A 21,546-nucleotide genomic window follows, 5' to 3' on the forward strand; every position below is an offset into this window, starting at 1 on the left:
TCGAGAACTAGCTCTGTGGCCACTGCTCAAATGCTTTTAAATGAATGGAGAAAATAATTCTGTGAAATTTGCATGCTTCAACAGGACTGAGGCCTGGTTCACTTAGAACTGGAGAGTAGGGAGCGCAGTGTAGATCGGTTCTCTTTATTGTGTCAGAAAGCAGAAGAAAACAGTTAGACTAAGGGCCAGGACTAACTTCAGAAGTAAGGCTTTTAGGGCATATTTACTGAGCTGGTCAGGACACGGCTGATAAAGCCAATCGAAGAACTCACTGATGCCCTCCCAGCCACCCCGAGGAGGCTTTGCCTGGGTGCTGGTTTTGTGGGGGTCTGGACCCCAACTAGACTAGCCTGTGTGTGGGGAACTGACCCTCTTCTAACATCATCAGCCTCAAAAATGAATATCGAATGAGTCCAGCGGTGTATCTGGCCTCTTTCAAAGTGTCAGTTTCAAAAATTTTCTCTTTCACCTTCACTGGCTACTCCATCAATCATTGGTATTTACTGAGCACTTACTATGAGCAGAGCAGTGTTCTAAGAGCTTGGGAGAGTATGCTACAACAGAATTAGCAGGCACATCCCCTGCCCAAAGTGAGTTTATAATCTAGAGCAGGAGAGATGCCATGGGTGCAGCAGCGTGCCGGGTATTTTCCTGAATGGAGAAAATCCCCACAGACACAAAAGCAGGAATCTTTCTGCTTTCCCCCACTTAAAAGCTTTCCCGAAGCCACATCTCCTCTAAGAAGGCTTCCCTGACTATGTCCTCCTTTCCTCTTCCCCCACTCCCTTTTGTACTGCTCTTACATGATCCTTCTTTCATCCTCCCACCCATCCCCACAACACATATGCATATACATCTGTATATACCTGTAATTTATCTATTTCTTCATTTATATGAAAGTCTGTCTCCCTCTCTCAATTGCGAGCTTGCTGTGGGTAGGAAATGTGTCTATTTGTTGTTAAATTGCAATCTTCCAAGCGCACAGCACTGTGCTTTGCACACAGTAAATGCTGAATAAATACAATTAAATAAGTGAATGAATGAGTCAAAAACCTGCTAATGCAGCAACCCTTTGGTCACTCCACCCAGCCAATAATATTAACATTAATAATAATAATGGTATTTGTTAAGCACTTATTATGTGACAAGCACTGTTCTAAGCACTGAATTAGATACAAGCTAATCAGGTTGGACACAATCCCTGTCCCACATGGGACTCAGTCTCAGTCCCCATTTTTACAAATGAGGTAACTGAGGCACAGAGAATTTAAGTGTTTGTCCAAGGTCACACAGCAGACAAGTGGTAGGGCTGGGATTAGAACCCAGGTCCTTCTAACTTCTAGGCCCGTGCTCTATCCACTAGGGCATGCTGCTTCTCTCTAGGCCAGCCTCTGAAATATTCCTCAAAATTCACACTGAGGCAAACCCCAGTTCACCTCCTAATAATAATAAATAATAATAATAATGGTACTTATTAAGCGTTTATTAGGTGCCAAGCACTACTCTAATCACTGGGGCAGATACAAGCTAATCAGGTTGGACACTGTCCCTATCCCATGTGGGGCTTACAGTCTCAATCCCCATTTTACAGATGAGGTAGCTGAGGCACAGAGAAGTGAAGTGATTTGCCCAAGGTCACACAGCAGACAAGTGGCAGAGCTGGAATTAGAACCCAGGTCCTTCTGACTCCCAGGACCATGTTCTACCCACTAGGCCAGTCTTTGAAACAGATCTCAAAATTCACCATTCCCGATTCACACAGAGGGAAACCCCAGCTCACCACCTGCATCCATTCCCCATCCCGACCCGCACCTTCACTGGTCGGTACTGGGGGAAGATGTGCATGGGGACGGTGTGTTAGCCCCAGACAGGGCATCCCCCGGGACTCTGACACTGCCCAGGACCCAATCCAGGGCTGGGCACCCTATGCGAGCCCAGTGAAGGCTGGCTTGTGTGGATGGCAATTCCTTCACGAGGTTTCAAGGCGATGTAGTTGATTTTCACGAAGAGCTGAGGTATCCACAATGCTTACCTCCAGAGGATCAAATATAATCTCCGGGGCTGCCACGTTATTCATTTTTGCAGCCTTGCGGATGATGGCTTCTGCCTCTTTAAATCTTCCCTGGGAAATCAGCCACCGGGGCGACTCTGGGATGACCCTGAAATAATATTGAAAATTTGGATTCCAACGTTTCCACCGTGACCCTTTCTGCTCTCCTACTGACACTTCCACAATGCTTTGCACCAGAATAACAAACACCTCAGCCCCCCGACAAGTGTTTGTTCTTACTGAAATCGGGGTGTTCCGAAAGGGGTTATCGCTTGCCACCTCTGGGGAAAGAGAACCCGGTGGAATGCTGGGCTGTTCCCTGCCCCGGGAAGGTGATGATGGAAGGTAGAGGACGTCAGCTTTTCTAAAGCCTAAATCTCTGCTCAACACAGCAACCGCTTATGGATGGGGCGGGAGGCGAAAGAACGGCAGCCAGAGGCCAGCAACAGCGTGGCTCAGCGGAAAGAGCACGGGCTTGGGAGTCAGAAGTCATGGGTTCGAATCCCGGCTCCGCCACGTGTCAGCTGGGTGACTGTGGGCGAGTCAACTTCTCTGTGCCTCAGTTACCTCATCTGTAAAAATGGGGATTAAGACTGTGAGCCTCACGTGGGACAACCTGATTAGCCTGTATCTACCCCAGCGCTTAGAACAGTGCTCTGCACATAGTAAGCGCTTAACAAATACCAACATTATTATTATTAAAAGAAAGATGAAGACATTTTCCAAAGTCCTTGGGAAATCGTATGCCAATTTCTTCTTTCTCCAAAGAGTCAGGGTGCCCTCGTGTGGTCTGTATGGATATCCCCATGGAGAGTAGTGGGCAAGGCTGGGCATAACTCGAGGGCAGGGCTGCAGTTCTGGGTACCAGGCCAAACGGTCGACAAAAACAGTGCCTAGTCTTTTCCTGCCCGCGTCGAGAATCTCTCAGTCCTCCCTACCCGTTCAGCGGATAGTTAGAACTGTTCCCATCCTCTAGACTGAAAGGTCGGTATGGGCAGGGAATGTGTCTGCTAATTCTGTTGTATTGTTCTCTCCCAAGCGCAGCTCTGCCACTTGTCAGCTGTGTGACTGTGGGCAAGTCACTTCACTTCTCTGGGCCTCAGTTACCTCATCTGTAAAATGGGGATTAACTGTGACCCTCACATGGGACAACCTGATTACCCTGTATCTCCCCCAGCGCTTAGAACAGTGCTCTGCACATAGTAAGCGCTTAACAAATACCAACATTATTGAAGCAGCGTGGCTCAGTGGAAAGAGCGCGGGCTTGGGAGTCAGAGGTCAGGGTTCTAATCCCAGCTCTGCCGCTGGCCAGCTGTGTGACCTTGGGCAAGTCACAACTTCTCTGTGCCTCAGTTACCTCATCTGTCAAATGGGGATTAAAACTGTGAGCCCCACGTGGGACAATCTCATCACCTTGTAACCCCCAGCGCTTAGAACACTGCTTTGCACATAGTAAGTGCTTAACAAATACCACAATTTTTTACAGTGCTCTGCAGATAGTAAGCGCTCAATAAATGCTATTGATTGATTCCTTTACGGTCCCTTTAGAGGTATCGAATGGGCTGGCAGTGGGGGAGGTCCCAGCACCGAAGCCATAAGTGAGGCCCACCTGGAGTCTGGAAAATCAGCTCCTGGAACTCTGGAGCCCTGGGCCGGACCTTCCGGTCACAATTACTCGGCCTTTGGTAGGGCTTGCCTCTGCTCTTCCAGTGACCTTTCCGGCCCGACTCCGGATGACCACTTCTCCATCTCATGACCTCGGTCTGAATCTAGGAGCCGTGTTCATTCTGACCCCAAGTCCTGAGGGAATTAAGGGGGCATGAAGGTAACAGCCCAATAAGCATTTTTCTCCGCCAGGCTGACAGGCAGGCAAGCTACGGCCAATGCAGAAGTAGGGTGGCCTAGTGGACAGAGCACGGGCCTGGGTGTCAGAAGGACCTGGATTCTAATTTTGGCTCCCCAACCGGTCTGCTTTGTGACCTTGGGCAGGTCACTTCACTTCCGTGGACCTCAGTACCTCATCTGTAAAACAGGGATTAAGACTGTGAGCCCCTTGTAGGACGGGGACTATGTCTAACTAGATCTTGTATCTACCCCAGTGCGTAGTAGAGTGCCTGGCACATAGTAAGCACTTAACAGATACAATAATAAAAATATAAAACAAACAAACAAGCAAAAAGCCTACCATAGGGAGTCTCCCCATCAATGAGCCCTGCCTGGGTCACGAGTGATACCTACTGTGACCATACCTCTGACCTAGAATAACTCCAGGTCCAACCAAACGTTGGACCTGAGGCTTGGAACTTCTGGCATCGCCAAACTCAAATTCCCCTGCGTCCTATCCAGATAGCTGCTAGAGCCTAGCCTCGCTCTGCCACCTCAAAAGGACATTGGCCCCGTAACCCATGCTGGACCTCAGATGAGCACCCTTTCTGGGTGGGCATCAAGGACATTAGTGGGTTCCAAATGGACTCTTGATGTGCCCGCTACTGGATTTGGGCCCTGCCCCACCCTTGGGGACAGGAGCTTGGCCCAGGATGGTCTCTGGGTTGGGAGATGAAGGGGGAAGGGAGGGGAGTCAGAGGACTGACTTGCTTCCTTAAATACACTGACCCCAGATTAGGAACCAACAGCAACTTCTCCAGCAATTCCTCCTTTCCACACCTCCTTTACCTACTGGGCCCCCAGGATGCCCTAGGGCAGGAGCGGGCCAGGACACAAATGGCATGGAAATCAGGACAGAAGACACCCAGGCTGAAGCGGCTGCTGAGAGCCCACCCCTATTTCACAGAGTGTTGCCTCCCACTTGCTGTTCCCACTACGTCATCACCGGCGGACCTTGTCCTCCAGCTTGGTCAGCCCCCTCCTCCCGCCAAGACAGGCCGCTGACCTGTTCGATCCCTCCTCCCACATGGCGCGCATGGCAGGGGTCACGGGTCACCCGGCACACGCTGGGTCCGAGGGGCATCCATGCCGACCAATCCCTCCCCGGGGAAGCCCCTGCAGTCAGCAGCAAACACATGAGGGAGGAAGCAGGGGACTCACATAGAGCAGGGCCAGAAGACCCAAAGCCTGATAGGAAGAAGGAGCTCTCTCTCTCGGCAGCTGGAGCGGCCCTTCTGGGTGGGCTAGGAGCTAGTCGGGAGGGGATGGGGTTCTCCTACTTGAAGATCCAGCCTGGGGGAAGGCCCATTCTGGGGGAAACAAACAGCATCTCTCTCCTGCCTGCCTGTGCAGTGACAGAAGTTGAGACAGAAGCACGGAGGCTTCTGGGCCAATTTACAGGTCCAAGGACAAACCCAGAGGCAGAGGTGACGGAACGAATTCCTGACAATAGATCGCTTTGCCCCAGTCGTACCTCTCCAGGAGGGTGATCCCAGGACAGGCCAGAGAGGTGGGTAGCCCGGGGCTCCTTACCCTCGGTGCTGCTTCAGGAGTCAGTGTACGATTCCCCTCTCCCTCCCTCGATCAAATATCTTCCCTACTCCCTGGACTACGAATAAAATAAAATCAAAGACACCAGCCTCAGAATGGGGGGCACTGCCACTGGTGAAAGAAAGGTCTGGCTTGAACTGTGGATCAGAACAGGAAGCAGGATGGCCCAGTGGATAGAGCATGGGCTTGGGGGGGTCAGAGGTCCTGGGTTCTAATCTGGGCTCTGCCATTTGTCTGCTGAGTGACCCTGGGCAAGTCACTTCACATCTCTGTGCCTCAGTTACCTTATCTGAAAAATGGGGATTTAAGATTGTGATCCCTGGGTGGGACATGGATTGTGTCCAACTTGATTAGCTTGATTCTAACTCAGAACATAGTATAATGCATGGCACATAGTGCTTAACAAATGCCATAAAGCTAAAAAAAAAAAAAAGAAAAGAAAGAAGCTTATTTGGTGGCCAGAGTTGGGTGTGGCCCTGACTACATCCTGGGCAGGTCACGGTTCTGAGCAGGAGGGATGAGAAGGCTTCCTCCTCCTCTGGACAGACCCCATCTGCCTCACGGTAAGGCCGCCAGGACTTCCTGCCCAAAAGTTTTCCTCGGGACATGCATCCTGGAGGTCTTGTGTATATATCAAGGCTGCAGAAAGGCACCGACGTGAGAGAAACTGGGGATGGACAAGACTAAGCTGCCAACAGGTGGCTTGTTGGACTGGGTCAGAGTTAGGTGAATTTGGCAGGTATTCGCAGACTTCAAAAAGTGGCACTTCCCAACTGAGGAGGCTGGGTAGTAGTAATAATAATAATAATGATAAAAATAGTAATTTACCCCATTTAAACATGTAAAACAAAAGAAATGGAGTCCACCCCTCCCCCCCAAAAGGAGCATTCCAGTTTGGCCAGAAAACCAAAAGGAGCTCATCAGTAAGATGTCCTTCATACCCCAAGTGTTTCCCAGAAGCCTTTGTGACCCTTTAAGAAGAAGCAGTGTGGCTTAGTGGATACACAGCACGGGCCTAAGAGTCAGAAAAACCTGGGTTCTAATACCGGCTCTGCCACTTGTGTACTGTGTGACCTTGGGCAAGTCACTTAACTTCTCTGTGCCACATTACCTCAACTGTAAAACAGAGATTAAGGCTGTCAGCCCCATGTGGGACACTATGGCCAAATTGATTCGCTTGAATCTACCCCACAGCTTAATATAGTGCCTGGCACAGAGTAAGCACTTAACGAATACCATTTAAAAAAGGGGGGGGCAACTTGGCTAGGGATTTTCGGGACTTCCTTTCAATTTCCCCAATTAACAGTTGGAAAAACACAACATCCCAGACTTCCCGGGGACTAGTCCTAGGAATCCAGAGATTAGAAGGTCCTCAGAAGGGTGAAACGAACGGGGACTTGATATACACGTGAAGAACACACATGTGAACGTTTCCAACCCCTCAGGTAAAACAGTTTTCTGGTTCAGGAAAATGGAAGACACTGGAACGGCTGGAACCGGCTAGAGAAAATGGCTTTTCCAGAGGAAGCGAAAAGTCGGAAGGGAGTATAAAAGGACGAACAGGCAAGGGATGAACCGACACACAGAGAGTCGCAGGCACGTGGCAGGATCTGATCTCGATGTCCCCCACGCTGGTCTCCCTTCGTGGCCGGAAGGCTCAGGGCTTGGTGAGCAGAGGCCTCTGGGTAACGGCACTCGGCCCGTCGGCGCTCCACCTCCCTGATCACGTTACCATCGGATCTGCAGGCTACCAGTGCCCCGGGAGTCTGAACGCCCGTGAATGCCATTAAACTCACCACCACAGCGGCACGCAGAACACCCCCGGTATTGTAAGAGCCAGTAGCAACATCCGCCAGTCTCTGATGAAGTAAGCAAATAGGGGCAGCAACATGTAGCCAATTGCAAAAAATATGCAAATTCCTAACGTAGCGAATATAATGCGAACTGATTTGCCAAGAATTTCTGTTCCTGTTTAAAACAAGGGAGGAGTATTAGCATTTTAACTCACTTCATCGTTTGCTCTTTACAGTTTCATCTAACTTTGTCAGTAAGAGTTCCAGCCACGGTGGTCCTTCAAAGAGTTTTCCTTCGAGAGGGGACGTGTTCTCGGCTGCGATCCTCCACCCCGGCGGTAGGGTTCCCACCGAACTCCAGAGTTGCGATCGTAAGAAATCATCATCCTCTCCTTATAACATCCTTCATTATCTCTGTCTCCCACATTCGATTATCAACTCCCATAAGGTAGGGGCCACCTTTCCTGCATCTAGTACAGTGCTTTGCACACGAGAGGTCCTAAATCCTCCAGGACTGATCGGATGCAACAGTGGTCAGGTTGGTCATCTCCCGCAGAAGTAAAGCAGTTTAGCAATAGCCAACATATGTCTATGTCCTTTATGGTGGTGGGAGGAAGCAGTATTCATTCAATAGTATTTATTGAGCGCTTACTATGTGCAGAGCAGTAGTAGTAATGAGTAATCCTATTTAGACTGTGTGCCCCATGTGGGACAGGAACTATGTCCAACCTGATTAACCTGTAGCTATTATTTATTTATGTATATTAATGCCTGTCTCCCCCTCTCGACTGCGAGCTCGTTGTGGGTAGGGAATGTGTCTGTCTGTTGTTGTACTCCCCCAAACGCTTAGCTTAGTGCTTTGCACATAGTAAGCCCTCAGTAAATATGATTGAATGAATGAATCTACCCAAGTGCTTGAGAGATGTGTCCCTGGAGTCTCTATGGGTTGGAGATAACTCGACAGCAGAAGACATGACAAGACACCCCAGTGCTTAGCACAGTGCTTGGCCCATAGGGAGCATCTAACGTATACCACTATCATCATTAGTAGTAGTAATAGAAAAGAAGCAGCATGGTCTAGTGGAAAGAGCATGGGCCTGGGAGTCAGAGGATTTGCATTCTAAACCCAGCTCTGCCACATGTCTGCTGTGTGATCTTCTCTTTGACTCAGTTATCCCATCTTTAAAATGGGGATAAAGTCCCACTCCCTCCTACACTCCCTCCTACTCCAACTGTGAGCCCTACTTGGGACAGGGACTGTGCCCAGCCTGATTAACACGTATTTACCCCAGTGCTTAGAACAGGGCTTGGTATATAGTAAGTGCTAACAAGTACCATAATTATGATCAACTGCTTACTGTGTACTGAGCATTACACTGAGCACTTGGAAAGAGGGGGAATTTGATACAGAACCCATCTTTCAGAGGGCTCACAATCTCTGGTGGGCCAATAGAGAAACAAATGTATTCGGTTCATTATTATTATTGTCTGCATAGTACCTAGGCATTATTTTATGTTATTTGTTAAGCATTTACTATGTGCCAGGCACTGTACTAAGCACTGGGGTAGAAACAAGCCAATCAGGTTGGGCACAGTCCCTGTCCCACATAGGGCCCACAATCTTAATCCCCATTTTATAAATGAGGTAACCGAGGCACAGAGAAGTGACTTGCCCAAGATCAAACAGCAGGCAGGTGGTGGAGCCGGGAATAAAACCAGGTCCTTCTGACCCCAGGCCCGTGTTCTATCCACTAGGGTATGCTGCTTCTCAGGTTTATGAAGCCTGAGGGCCAAACGTTTTGGGTATTTCACCATTCAGCACTCGAGTTTCTTGTAGGAGGGAGTAGAAATGCAGAGGGGGCCCCATCTTAATTCCAAAGTCCTTTGACCTCCTATTTGAGGGTCCCAGCAGTGGCTGTGGAATTAATCAATCAATGGTATTTAGTGAGCACTTACCGTGTGCAGAGCACTGTACTAAGCACCTGGGAGACTAAAATATAACAGGGTTGGTAGACACTTTCCCTGCCTACAAGGAGTTTATAATCTAGAAGGATGAGTTTACAGTCTAGCATAAGAGCTCCGGCCTCCCAGAACGCACCCTAGCACCCTCTTCCCAGAGACTGCAAAATGTTGGCCCCAATCCCTAAAGACAAGAAGCACGAGTGCCTGTCCTCCTCCCACAGCTCTGGGAAATCCAGAAGCCTCACTTCAGAATTGAAGCCTCACTCTAGGCTTCAAGGCTCTCCATCACCTTGCCCCTTCCTACCTCTCCTCCCTTCTCTCTTTCTACCACCCACCCCGCATGCTCCGCTCCTCCGCCGCCCACCTCCTCACCGTCCCTCGGTCTCGCCTGTCCCGCCGTCGACCCCCGGGCCACGTCCTCCCGCGGTCCCGGAACGCCCTCCCTCCTCACCTCCGCCAAACTGATTCTCTTCCCCTCTTCAAAACCCTACTTAAAACTCATCTCCTCCAAGAGGCCTTCCCAGACTGAGCTCCCCTTCTCCCTCTACTCCCTCTACCACCCCCCTTCACCTCTCCGCAGCTTAACCCTCTTCTCCCCCCATTTCCCTCTGCTCCCCCACCTCTCCCTTCCCATCCCCACAGCACTGTACTCGTCCGCTCAACTGTATATATTTTCGTTACCCTATTTATTTTGTTAGTGAATTGTACATCGCCTTGATTCTATTTAGTTGCCATTGTTTTTACGAGATGTTCTTCCCCTCGACTTTATTTATCGCCATTGTTCTCGTCTGTCCGTCTCCCCCGATTAGACCGTAAGCCCGTCAAATGGCAGGGACTGTCTCTATCTGTTGCCCACTTGTTCATTCCAAGCGCTTAGTACAGTGTTCTGCACATAGTAAGCGCTCAATAAATGCAGCATGGCTCAGTGGAAAGAGCACGGGCTTGAGAGTAAGAGGTCATGAGTTCGAATCCCGGCTCTGCCACTTTTCAGCTGTGTGACTGTGGGCAAGTCACTTAACTTCTCTGTGCCTCAGTTACCTCATCTGTAAAATGGGGATTAACTGTGAGCCTCACGTGGGACAACCTGATGACCCTGTATCTACCCCAGCGCTTAGAACAGTGCTCGGCACATAGTAAGCGCTTAACAAATACCAACATTATTATTATTATTATTAATAATAAATACTATTGAATGAATGAATGAATGAAATCCTGCATCCCTGAGGCCCCTCCTTTTGGATCCCAGGGTGAAGGGAAACCAGGTGACAGAGACAGCGGGTGCCATCATGGCTAGAGTTTTTCATTTGCAATGATGATGATGATATTTGTTAAACACTTACTGTGTGCCAAGCACTGTTCTAAGCCCTGGAATGCCACTGCCTCTTCCTCCAGGGGGCTTTCCTGATTTCCATCCCCCCAGGTTACCTCCCCACAACTACCATCTCGGCCCTTCCCCGCTCACAACCTCCCAGAATACTTCGCCTAATCAACTATTTAAGTGCTTCTTCTTTCTGTTGGTAAATTACGTTGTATCTCCCTCCCCAGCTAGACTGTTACCTAGGTAGGAATCGTATACTTTATTTATTGTACTTTCCCAAGCTCTTAGTACAGTACCCCGACCACAGTAGGGGCTCATTAAATACTACTGATTGACGGATTGGCCAGAACTTTGATGAGGAACAATCAGTTGTAGAGTTTCTCTGGGTATATCAAATCACCAGAGACTTTTAATCCCATTCAGGTTTATTTGGGAGGGGACTCTCACTGTTTCCCCTGTGGGGCGAGGGCAGGCGGGGGGCTCGCATTTGACTGGCCTTGTTGATCGATGGTGATGTTTGCGGGGGGCGGGGGTCCCCTCTGTACTTTCTGTTCTCTCACCACACCCCTCTATGTTCAGTCTTTTCCTAATGATATAGTCCAAGTCCTTTAACCCATTCCTTTGTTGCTAATTCAAACCACTAAATCCCTTCCGTGGCCTTGCAAGGAATGCTTCTAATGTAACTCCTTTTAGGGCAACTGATAATCAGATCGGACACAATCCCTGGCTCAAGTGGAACTCACAGTCCAAGTGGGAGAGAGGGACAGTGTCTTCTTCCCATTGTACTGATGAGGAAACTGAGGCCCAGACAGCCTCAGCGAGTTGCCCAAGGCCACATAGCAGAAGCCACATGGCAGTGCTAGAGCTGAGATCAGAGCTGAGATTAGAATCTGAGTCTTTTGACTCTCAGTCTCATGCCCTTCAAGGAAGAAAAATGTGCTCCCAATTTAACCGCTGCTAAAATAGACAGAACTTTTCCTTCATAAGCCCCACACAGATGAATTTACCTCACCCTCTCCAGGTCCCATAGCTAGACAACACCCCTTAACCAGTACCCGGAAGTTTGACCTCAATCTCTTGATTTTCCCTGCCGATTACTGTTCCCTTGGAAGCCCCAGCCAATTCCTGGCTCCCTTCTTAAGTAACTCTGGCTGGCGAATGTGGTTTGGATGGGATCTGAGAGAGAGGTGATAACAGGTCCAAGCCGGAAAGTTAAAGCCTTGGTTGGCCCCGTTCGAACCCTCCTGTCCCCGCTGAACTGCAGGCATCTGAAGAGAGGCGGCTGAGAACGCAGAAGAGAAGTCCTTGAGGCCAACAGTCAGTCAGTTGATCTTCTTTATTGAGGATTTACTGAGTTGCAGAACACTGTACTGATGCTTGGGAGAGTATGATATAACAATATAGCAGACACAGTGAATTTACAGTCTATGTGCCAAGAATTTAAGCATTTAATTTAAGAATTTATGTGCCAAGCACTGTTCTCTAACGGACACATTCCCAGCCTAAGACGAGCTAACAGTCTAGAGTTTACAACTTTTAGCCACTGTGTCTCTGTCCTGAGGAACAGAGATAATGGGGATACTCTAACACTCGCCAAGATCCTGCTCTGGAGACTTGGAATGTGAAATGGCAGGGAAGTCAACTTTCGGGCAATATTTACTATTGCATGCTTGCTTGCCTGAATTCATTAATTCCCCCTCTAGACTGTAAGCTTGTTATGGGCAGGGGAAGTGTCTGCTAATTCTGTTTGTATTGTACTCTCCCAAATGCTTAGTACAGTGCTCTGCACATAGTAAGCGCTCAATAAATACCACTGAGTGGTTGAATGATTAATATTAGAGGACAAATTCAAGGGGGGAGCCTGGGCAATAATACAGTGCTTTGACCATAGGGGAAGCTCGATAAATACCAGTGCTTGATTTCCTTCCCAGTCTATCCATCCACTATAAGTTCGGAAACGTGAAATGAATGGAGACTGTAGACTCTAGACTGTCAGTTCACCGCCTAGATTGTAAGCCCAGTGTGGGCAGGGAACATGTGGCCTCTGTGTTGTCTTCTCCCAAGCGCTTAGTAGAGTGTTCTGCACACATAACAGTGTGATAAACGGGACTGATGGTTGGAAGAGGAGCACAGGTGGAGCCATAGAGTCTGTGCCCTTTTGGAGTAAGTGGGGGAGAAGGGGACGAAAAGAAGCAACTGCCAGCAGCACCGCCATCTTTTTGCCTCTACAGAAACTGCTCCGACTAAGCCTTCCTTTCCCCTTCTTCCACTCCCTCTGTGTCACCCTGACTTGCTCACTTTATTCATTCTTCCTCCCAGTCCCACAGCACTTATGCCCATACCCACAATTTATTTCTATTAATGTCTGTCTCCGCCTTTAGATTGTAAACTCATTGTGGGCAGGGAATGTGTCTGTTATATTGTATTCTCCCAAGTGCTTAGTACAGTGCTCTGCACACAGTAAGTGTTCAATAAATATGACTGACTGTCTGAGTGCCCTCCCTAGTGAGCGGGTGACAAAGCCAAGAGGAAAGGGTACCAGAGGGAGGGTCCGAAAATAGCCTGCATCAGTGCTTGGTACTGACAAGGTGACTCTCCGCCGAGGTCCCAAAATAGCTGGTTGGCTAGGACAGGCTGAGCCCACGGGACAGGCCTGGATGGCCAAGGCTGGAGGGAGTGCTACCGTTCCTATTTGCTCAGTGAGGGGAGGTGGGGAGGGCCGTTGGGAACAGACTGCCGCCCCCACCCCCGGGAACCAGAAACACGCGGAGAGATCACCTCACTGATCCCAGAGACCGTCAGCTGAAGAGAGTCAAAAATAGAGCTTGGGACTTCCGTGCCCCCAGGGATGGCTGCGCCCGCCTCTCTGAGACTCTGAGACACAGGGGGATGAGGACAAAGTGGGACTGACCCAGGAATGGGGAAGGTGGGGTAGGGAGGCAGATGAAGGAGGCCCCTGAGAAGCTCCCAGAATCCCCTCCAAATGGCCTGGTGGGGACATCCCCAGTGGGAGGGTACCGGACCACCGGTGAGGACATCAAAGCCTCAGGTGTACGGTCTTCTGAGTCTTGGCACGTATCACCCCGGCCAAGGTCGCCTGAGGTTGGGAGGAAGAGGGTGGGGAGGGGCCTCCCAGCCTCTAGGAGCTCTGCCAATGGAGCAGAAAAGCAGCAGTTATAGACCTGCCTCTCTTGGTACAAACAGGACAGGGGTCTTGTTCCCAATCAAAGCAGCTTGTGCCTGCTGCTGTCTTAGATATTACCAACTGTCTTGAGATGTGGAATGATTTCTTTCTCCAAAGCAAATGCTCCAGTGATATAATTGCCCCTTCTTGGAATGAGTTGGCCTCGCTAGCTTTCAGGGTTTTAGCCAAGACCTTTACTTTGGCAAAGATTGCATTCTCTCCCATACAGAACTCCTTGTGACTGTGTCTGATCTATTGTATTGTATTTACCACAGTGCTTAACAAATATCCCAATTTTCATCATTATTATTATCATTATTATTACTGCTTCCAAAACCCACTGGAGCCTCATGAGCCTTTTTTAAATGGAATTTGATAAGAGCTTATGTGTCAAGCACTCTTCTAAGCACTGAGGCAGATACAAGGTAATCAGGTCAGATACAGTCCCTGTACCACATGGGGCTCAAAATCTAAGTATTTAATCTCTGTTTTACAGATGAAGAAACCAAGGCCTAGAAAAAGTAAGTGACTTGCTCAAGGTCACGCAGCAATTAAGTGGCACAGGAGGAATTAGAACCCAGGTACTCTGACTCCCAGGCCTGTGTTCTTTCCACTAGGCTACACTGCTTCTCTAGATTCCTGCTTATTTGTACCATCTAGACAAAGAAGAGGAGAGGGGATGCAGACATACCCAGTCCGCTCTCCAATACAATGGGACTTCCCACCTGAGACGGCCAGGGACCGACCCTGGCCGAAAGGTGAAATCCAACCCAACAGCTTAATTCCCGAGCCTCTGACAGAAGAGCGACTGAGCTACCCAAAGGAAATCGAAATCCCAGTTAATAAATTTAAAAATCCCCACTGCTCAGTCCTGCACCAGCCATTTTAGCACTCCTGTGGATCTGTATATTTATTTGCTTATTTCATTGTTTCCTTTCAATTTTCATCATTTGTATCTTCACTTGGATTCCTTTACTTATTGTAGATTTGGAAATTCATGCCTGCTTGTCCACCCGACTGGGTTATAAGCTCATCGAGGGCTGGGAGCTTGTCTTTTACTTTTGTTCTAAGTCCCCAAGTGCTTGATACAATGCTTTGTACACAATCAGTACTCAGTACTCTGCTCAAGCGCTGCCATTGATGACAACTGCGGTTTCAAGGAACAAAATTATTTTCCTGCCGTTCTGAGGAACAAAATTATTTTCCTCAGAACAGTAGGAGACGCTATTGCCCAACAGGCTAGGGTCCTGGGGAGAAGAGGAGGACAGGATCCTGGGTTTGATACACAGAGGGCTGCTTTTTTATGGTATTTTTTAAGGGCTTACTATGTACCAGCACTGTACTACGCACTGCAGTAGACACAAGATAATCAGGTTGGACACGGTCTCTATAGTACAAAGTGCTCACCGTCTTAATCCCTATTTTAAAGATGAAGTAACGGAAGCCCAGGGAAGTGAAGTGACATAGGAGGCAAATGGCAGAGTTGAGATTAGAAATCAGGTCTTCTGACTCCCAGGCCTGTGCTCTTTCCACTACCGCTAGCTGTTTCCCTTCGTTTGTTTGATAATAGGGTTGTTGAGAGTTGGGGTTAACTTTATGGAGTTCATGAAAGGCATCCCAGATAAAAGGCCCAGTGCTGAGAACAATTCAATAGAGTCCAGTGCTGGAAACCACTTTGGGTCCTGTTGCCTCAGGAGAGACTCCATCAAAATAGGAATATAGTAAATACACCACACAGCACTCGACTACAATACAAGTCCTCACTCAGACACTCCACCTTCCAACTCCCTATGACTGTACGGGAAAACAATAGCCTGGCATTATGCTCCTCTAGTGCTAACCTTCTCAGTTTGCCTTGATCTCGCCTATCTTGCCACAGACCCAGAACCTTCACCCACATCCTGCCTCTGGCCTGGAAGGCCCTCCTCTAATCCAACAGACAATGGCTCTCCCCCGCTTTAAAGCCTTACTGAATGCACATCTCCTCCAAGAGGCCTTCCCAGCCTAAGCTGTCCCTTTCCTCTTCTCTCACTCCCTTCAGCGTTGCCCTGACTTGCTCCCTTTGCTCTTCCCCAACCCCTGGCCCCACAACACTTATGTACATATCTCTAATTTATTTATTTGCATTGATGTCTGCCTCCTCCACCTCTAGACTATAAGCTCGTTGTGGGCAGGGAATGTATCTGTTTAATGATGTATTGTACTCTCCCAAGCACTTAGTACCCTGCTCTGTATACAGAAGTGCTCAATAAATACGACCGAACGAATGAATGCATGAATGTGAAGCAGGGGTGTCAAATTTAAGTTTACATGGGAGCTAATTTAACTGAGGAAGATACTTTGGGGGGTCGGTGATGGTGGCGCAGAGGGGAGCGGGACAAGGGCCATGTGAGGAGAAACCCCATGATTGGCTGATAATTCCACCTGGACACTATTGGGGTTCTCAGCCAGTCAGGTGCACAGTTAGGCTGGGGTCCCACCTCTGCCCTGTGAAGTCAGACGGCTGATCAGGGACACAGAATTCGACCACCATTTGAACTCTGGACTAAAAAGACTCTGCAGGTCTTCCTCTCTTTAGAATAACAAATCTAGAATGGTCTAGTCTCTTTTTATACTTAAAGACAAAATGAACAACATTTGGTGGTCCTTTTATAAAGGGGAGTGACATTTATTGCTGGTATCTTTGTATATTAGCTGCCTCTTTAGGCAACGTGATACATTAAAGTCTCCGTCTTTCTCAAATTAGATGGCTGCATATCTGACTCACAACTAATTCTCTTCCCCTCTTCAAAGCCCTACTGAGAGCTCACCTCCTCCGAGAGGCCTTCTCAGACTGAGCTTCCCCTTTTCCCTCTGCTCCCTCTGCTGCCCCTCTACCACCCCTTCACCTTCCCTCAGCTAAGCCCCCTTTTCCCACCCTTTCCCTCTGCTCCTCCCCCTCTCCCTTCCCCTCCCCTCAGAACTGTGCTCGTCTGCTCAATTGTATATATTTTTTATTACCCTATTTATTTTGTTAATGAGATGTACATCACCTTGATTCTGTTTACTGCTATTGGTTAATGAGATGTCCATCCCCTTGATTCTATTTATTGCTCTTGTTTTTGTCTGTCTTCCCCGATTAGACTGTAAGCCCGTCAGTGGGCAGGGACTGTCTCTATCTGTTGCCGATTTGTACATTCCAAGCGCTTAGTTCAGTGCTCTGCACATAGTAAGCGCTCAATAAATACTATTGAATTGAATGCCCTTCTCCTGTTTCCTATTCATGGACATGTCTCTCCTTCAGGGTCACTTGGGCAGACTTTTGGTACTTAAACACCTTTAGACATTGTTCCCCAGGGCAAGGGGGAGCCTTCTGTGAACTAAAAAGGCCACAAGCCATATCAACTTTAAACACACCGGGAAGGCCACGACTGCGGATGTTGTGAATTTTGGACCGAGCCGTGAGGACCTTGAAACTCTGCTCTTCGAAAGACAAAGTCCTACTGCTCTTTTTGTAGTCATTGCCTTCCTTATCTTTTTATATTTTTCCTCTTAGGTATTTGTTAAGCTCTCACTATATGTCAAGCACTGTTCTGAGTTAATCAGGTGGGACATAGTTCTTGTCCCATATGGGGCTCACATTCCAAAGTAGGAGGGAGAACAGTTATTGAATCCTGTCATATGATTGAACGAATCAATGAATGAATGATTCTGCCAAATGTATTGATTTGTGTATGGGCCGGAGGGGGAGGGAGGCAAGGGAGAGGGAGAGAGAAGGGCAGACATCATCCTCCTGTGCCCTAAACAAGATCCACAGTCCCCAAGTGGAAATTGAACCCTGAGCTAAAGACACTCCCTTGCCGAACTAACTCAAAAGCGCTCTTGACTGTAAGTACTTCCTGTAGACTAAAAGCTCCCTTCTGGGAGGGGAACACATCTACCTAGTCTGTGCTCTACAAATCGTAAGTGCTCGGAGGCTCAAAAAATACGAATGAATGAATAATGCTCTGCAGAAGGAAACCGGCTGAATTTGCATTTCAGGCCAGAATAATATCAAATTCTGGTTCTGAAATTCCTGGCCTCCCAAAGTGGAAAGAGGCTTTTAAAGGGAAGCATAGCTCTCCTTGGTGTCTTTTTGAAGCTGAGGAGTCCCTTCCAAACTGTCCTGGTATCAAATCATTTCAAGGAAGGCAGAATTCCCTCAAAAATAAAATAATGAGGAACTCCACCTCTTGCTATATGTATTTCCCGGGTCCTAGGCACTGATCTCAATCTTGTTAAATCTGGAGGTCTAGCTCCAATCCTCTACATTCTATCCCCACCCCCTCAACTTCCACTTCAACACATCTATGTCACCTGAGCACTTGGGTACTCAACCCTTCCCCAGTCCCACTGAGCAGATTGAGCGGATCTTTAAACTCATTTGCTTCTTCCTTACTATAATTTTTTTGAGTGTCTGTCTCCCTCGCTAAATTGTAAGCTCCTTGAAGGCAGAGATCACGCAGAGTAAAAGTACTGTACTCTCTCAAGAGCCTCGTACAATGTTCTGCACAAAGTAAGCGCTCAATAAATACCTTCAATTGATGGACTGGAGAGAAAGCTCCCTGAGGGCATACTTGCCCAAGCCCTGAGCCCAGTGCTCTGCACACAGGAAGCGCTCAGTAAACTCCCCAGATGGCTTAATTGACTTTCCACTACATAAACATGTTGGAGAATGGAGCCCCTCCAATGAGGCTGAGAAGTTAACTAACGGAAGACCGAAACGAGTATGGCCTAGTGAGAAGCAGCCTGGCCTACTGGATAGACTATGGACCTGGGAGTCAGAAGGACCTGGGTTCTAATCACAACTCTGCTACTTGTCTACTGGGTGACCATGGGCAAGTCACTTCACTTCTCTGTACCTCAGTTTCCTCATATGTAAAATGGGGATTAAGACTGTGAGCCCCATGTGGGACATGGACTGTGTCCATGCTGATTATCTTGTATCTACCCCAGTGCTTAGCTTAGTGGCCAGCACATAGTCAGCGCTTAACAAATACCATAAAAAACAACAAACAAATCACAAAACAGACAAAACAACAACAGCAGCAACAAAAACAGGGCTTCACTCAAAGAAACGGGCCTCATTGATAGTTCCAGGGCCCAACACCTCACTTGCTGTTCTGTTGCTTTCCCTAATCGTGAGGCTGGTGAAGGACACTGGGGCATGCTAACTCACTCCCTACATTCACCACCTCCCTACATTCACCACAATTTGCGAGAAAACCTTGAGGTGCCCGGCAGCAGACCTGGCCCAGGTAGAGTGGATCAGCTCAGGTAAGCTATGATGCAGGCTTCCAAGCAGTGGAGACTGTGCCGATGCAGTGGAGCACTGCAGCGAGATGGCCTTGTTTGCTGCAGGGAATCATGGTATTGCCGGGGAACGTGGACCGAGAAAGGATTAAGCTGAGCTGAGTGATCCACTTACAATCACCCTCGAGAGTGCAGGGCCTAAAGTGGAAACTGGCCTGGGTTTGTGGCAATCAGTTCAAACAGGAACTATTTCACTTTGTTGCCCAGAGGGACAGGTTTCCATGGACAAAGAGGAAGCTGCAGACACGTTCTCCCTTGCCGTCCCACTAGAACTTTGGAACCAGAACGTTGTTTGTTGGGTGAGTTGAGTTGAGGGGATCTCTCTAAGGGCTACATGTGGCTCGGCATCTTCTTGGAGCTGCAGGGAAGGGGTCTTGCGAACGGGGTCTCCCAAGGGATCCATTCCCAGACTGGGGCTCAGTACATTTGCAGATGGCAATTACTCCCCCTCACTTCAATGCCTTATTGAAAGCATATCACCTCTAAGAGACTTTCCCAGATTAAGCCTCACTTTTCCTCATCTCCCAATCCCTTCTGTATTGGGGAGAGCGTAAGACTTGGGAGCCACAAGTCTTACTTGCCCTGACTTGCTCGCTTTGCTCTTCCTCCCTTCCAAACCCACAACACCTATGTACAGATCTGTGATTTTATTTATTTTGTATTGATGTCTCTAGACTGTATACTCATTGTGGGCAGGGAATGTGACTGTTTATTGTTGTACTTTATTCTCCCAAGAGCTTAATACAATGCTCTGCACACAATAAGTGCCCAATAAATATGACTGAATGAATGAATGGCCAGCGCCATGGTGGTAAATGAGACAGCGGAGCTGCCAGGAGGAGGATGGGTTCAGCAACGACTAGTGCAAGGTAGGGTCCATTCTGGAATGTCTCCCTCCATGCTGGCACGGGGTCACCAATCCCTAGTCTCCCGTGCTTACTGACAAGGGACAGAGGTGGGCCTGGGCCTCTCTCCTGGGAGATGACCAGCATGTCCATGCAGAACATGTGCCCAGAGGATTCTCTCCAAGCTGGTTTCAGGAAGATCTCTGATCACCCTAGAGAGAAGGTTTGCCAGTGGTCGTTCTCCCTAAAATCCCTCTTGGAATGAGTAAGATGAGGAAAATACATTTGATCTTCCCTGTCAGCAGGAAGACAAAATACATTTGATCTTCCCCGCTGACAGGGTCACCCTTCTGATGCTTCCATTTGTACTTGAGCCAGAGAACTGCAATGGGCTGAAACATCCCTTTTCTGTCTTCCCCTGGAAAATACATTTGATCTTCCCCGCTGACAGGGTCACCCTTCTGTTGCCTCCATTAGTACTTCAGCCAGAGAACTGCAATGGGCTGAAACACCCCTTTTCTGTCTTCCCCTTGCCCTTGGGTTCCCCATCACCTCCCTGCCCCTCAGCCAACTCAGTTCCTCACCCTCTTCCATCTACCCCCGCTGCTCTGATGGCACCCTGAGCTCTTTCAAGGCTCCCAAGCCGTGAATTCCCCAACCTCCCAAGCCTTATGCTTCCGAGGCTCCCAAGTCTTATGCTTTCCCAAATACAGAACGCTCAGGCAGAGAAGGCCCATCCCATCCTCTCTTTTCCTGGGTGGAACGCCATTCCCCGCGATCCATGCTGGCCCTCTTTCCCCAGTGCGGTTCCCCGAGTGTTCAGCACCACCCCTCCTTCGGCCCCACCACCAAAATATCTCAATAGGTCACCCAAGGTGCTTCCTGCAGGCCTGAAGGATCAGGGTTTAACCAGCAGCAGTGTAGCAACAGCTTGTTCAAGGCAGAGAAAACCCCGATATCTGAAAACCTCAGGTGAGCCATTAGAGAATCACGGAAGCATCAATACAATCATCCAGCTGGGCAGATGGGCCGTAGGGTAAGTGGGCTGTGGTTTGGGCTTTGATGTGGGTTGGGATTGAAGCGGGCCAGAGTGTAAACTTATTCTGGAGGCTGTTTCAGATGGCTCTCTTAGTTACCTGGCTTGGCACCATGTCTTTGTTCCTTACTTACAAGAAACAAGGAACTTTTTTCCTTCACTGTCTTTGGACATTTGGATATTTGTCCCACCTCTCAACCCCACATCACTTATGTACATATCTTTAAATTATTTATTATAACTTATTTGTTAATATTAATATCTGTCTCCCCCTGTACACTATAAGCTTGTTATAGGCGGGAAACGCACCTGCTAGTTAAGACTGTGAGCCTCACGTGGGACAAACTGATCACCTGTATCCCTCCCCAACTCCCACGCTTAGAACAGCACTTTGCACATAGCGCTTAAAAATACCATCATTATTAATTCTGTTGTTTGGTACTCTCCTTGCAAGTACTTAGAACAGTTCTCTGCACATAGTAAGTGCTCAATAAATACCATTGATTGATTGATTGACTGATTGTCCTTTAGTAGTGTAACGGAAACCCTTCTGAGGAGATGGGAGGCAGAGAGAGGACATCTCTGAAATAAC

At 48.5% G+C, this 21,546-nt stretch overlaps 1 protein-coding gene across 1 annotated transcript in view; it reads right to left on the reverse strand.

The window, feature by feature from the left end:
- Positions 1 to 21,546, reverse strand: part of LOC100079308 (solute carrier family 22 member 4) — a 92,051-nt gene that overhangs the window by 21,081 nt on the left and 49,424 nt on the right. The window contains exons 4-5 of the mRNA XM_029051502.2: positions 7,282 to 7,453; positions 2,033 to 2,159 (exon numbers count right to left, since the gene is read on the reverse strand). Of these exons, the coding sequence (XP_028907335.1) occupies positions 2,033 to 2,159; positions 7,282 to 7,453 (299 nt within the window). The remainder of the gene's footprint in view (positions 1 to 2,032; positions 2,160 to 7,281; positions 7,454 to 21,546) is intronic.

Source organism: Ornithorhynchus anatinus, chromosome X1 (assembly GCF_004115215.2).
Source record: "Ornithorhynchus anatinus isolate Pmale09 chromosome X1, mOrnAna1.pri.v4, whole genome shotgun sequence".
Taxonomy (NCBI): domain Eukaryota; kingdom Metazoa; phylum Chordata; class Mammalia; order Monotremata; family Ornithorhynchidae; genus Ornithorhynchus; species Ornithorhynchus anatinus.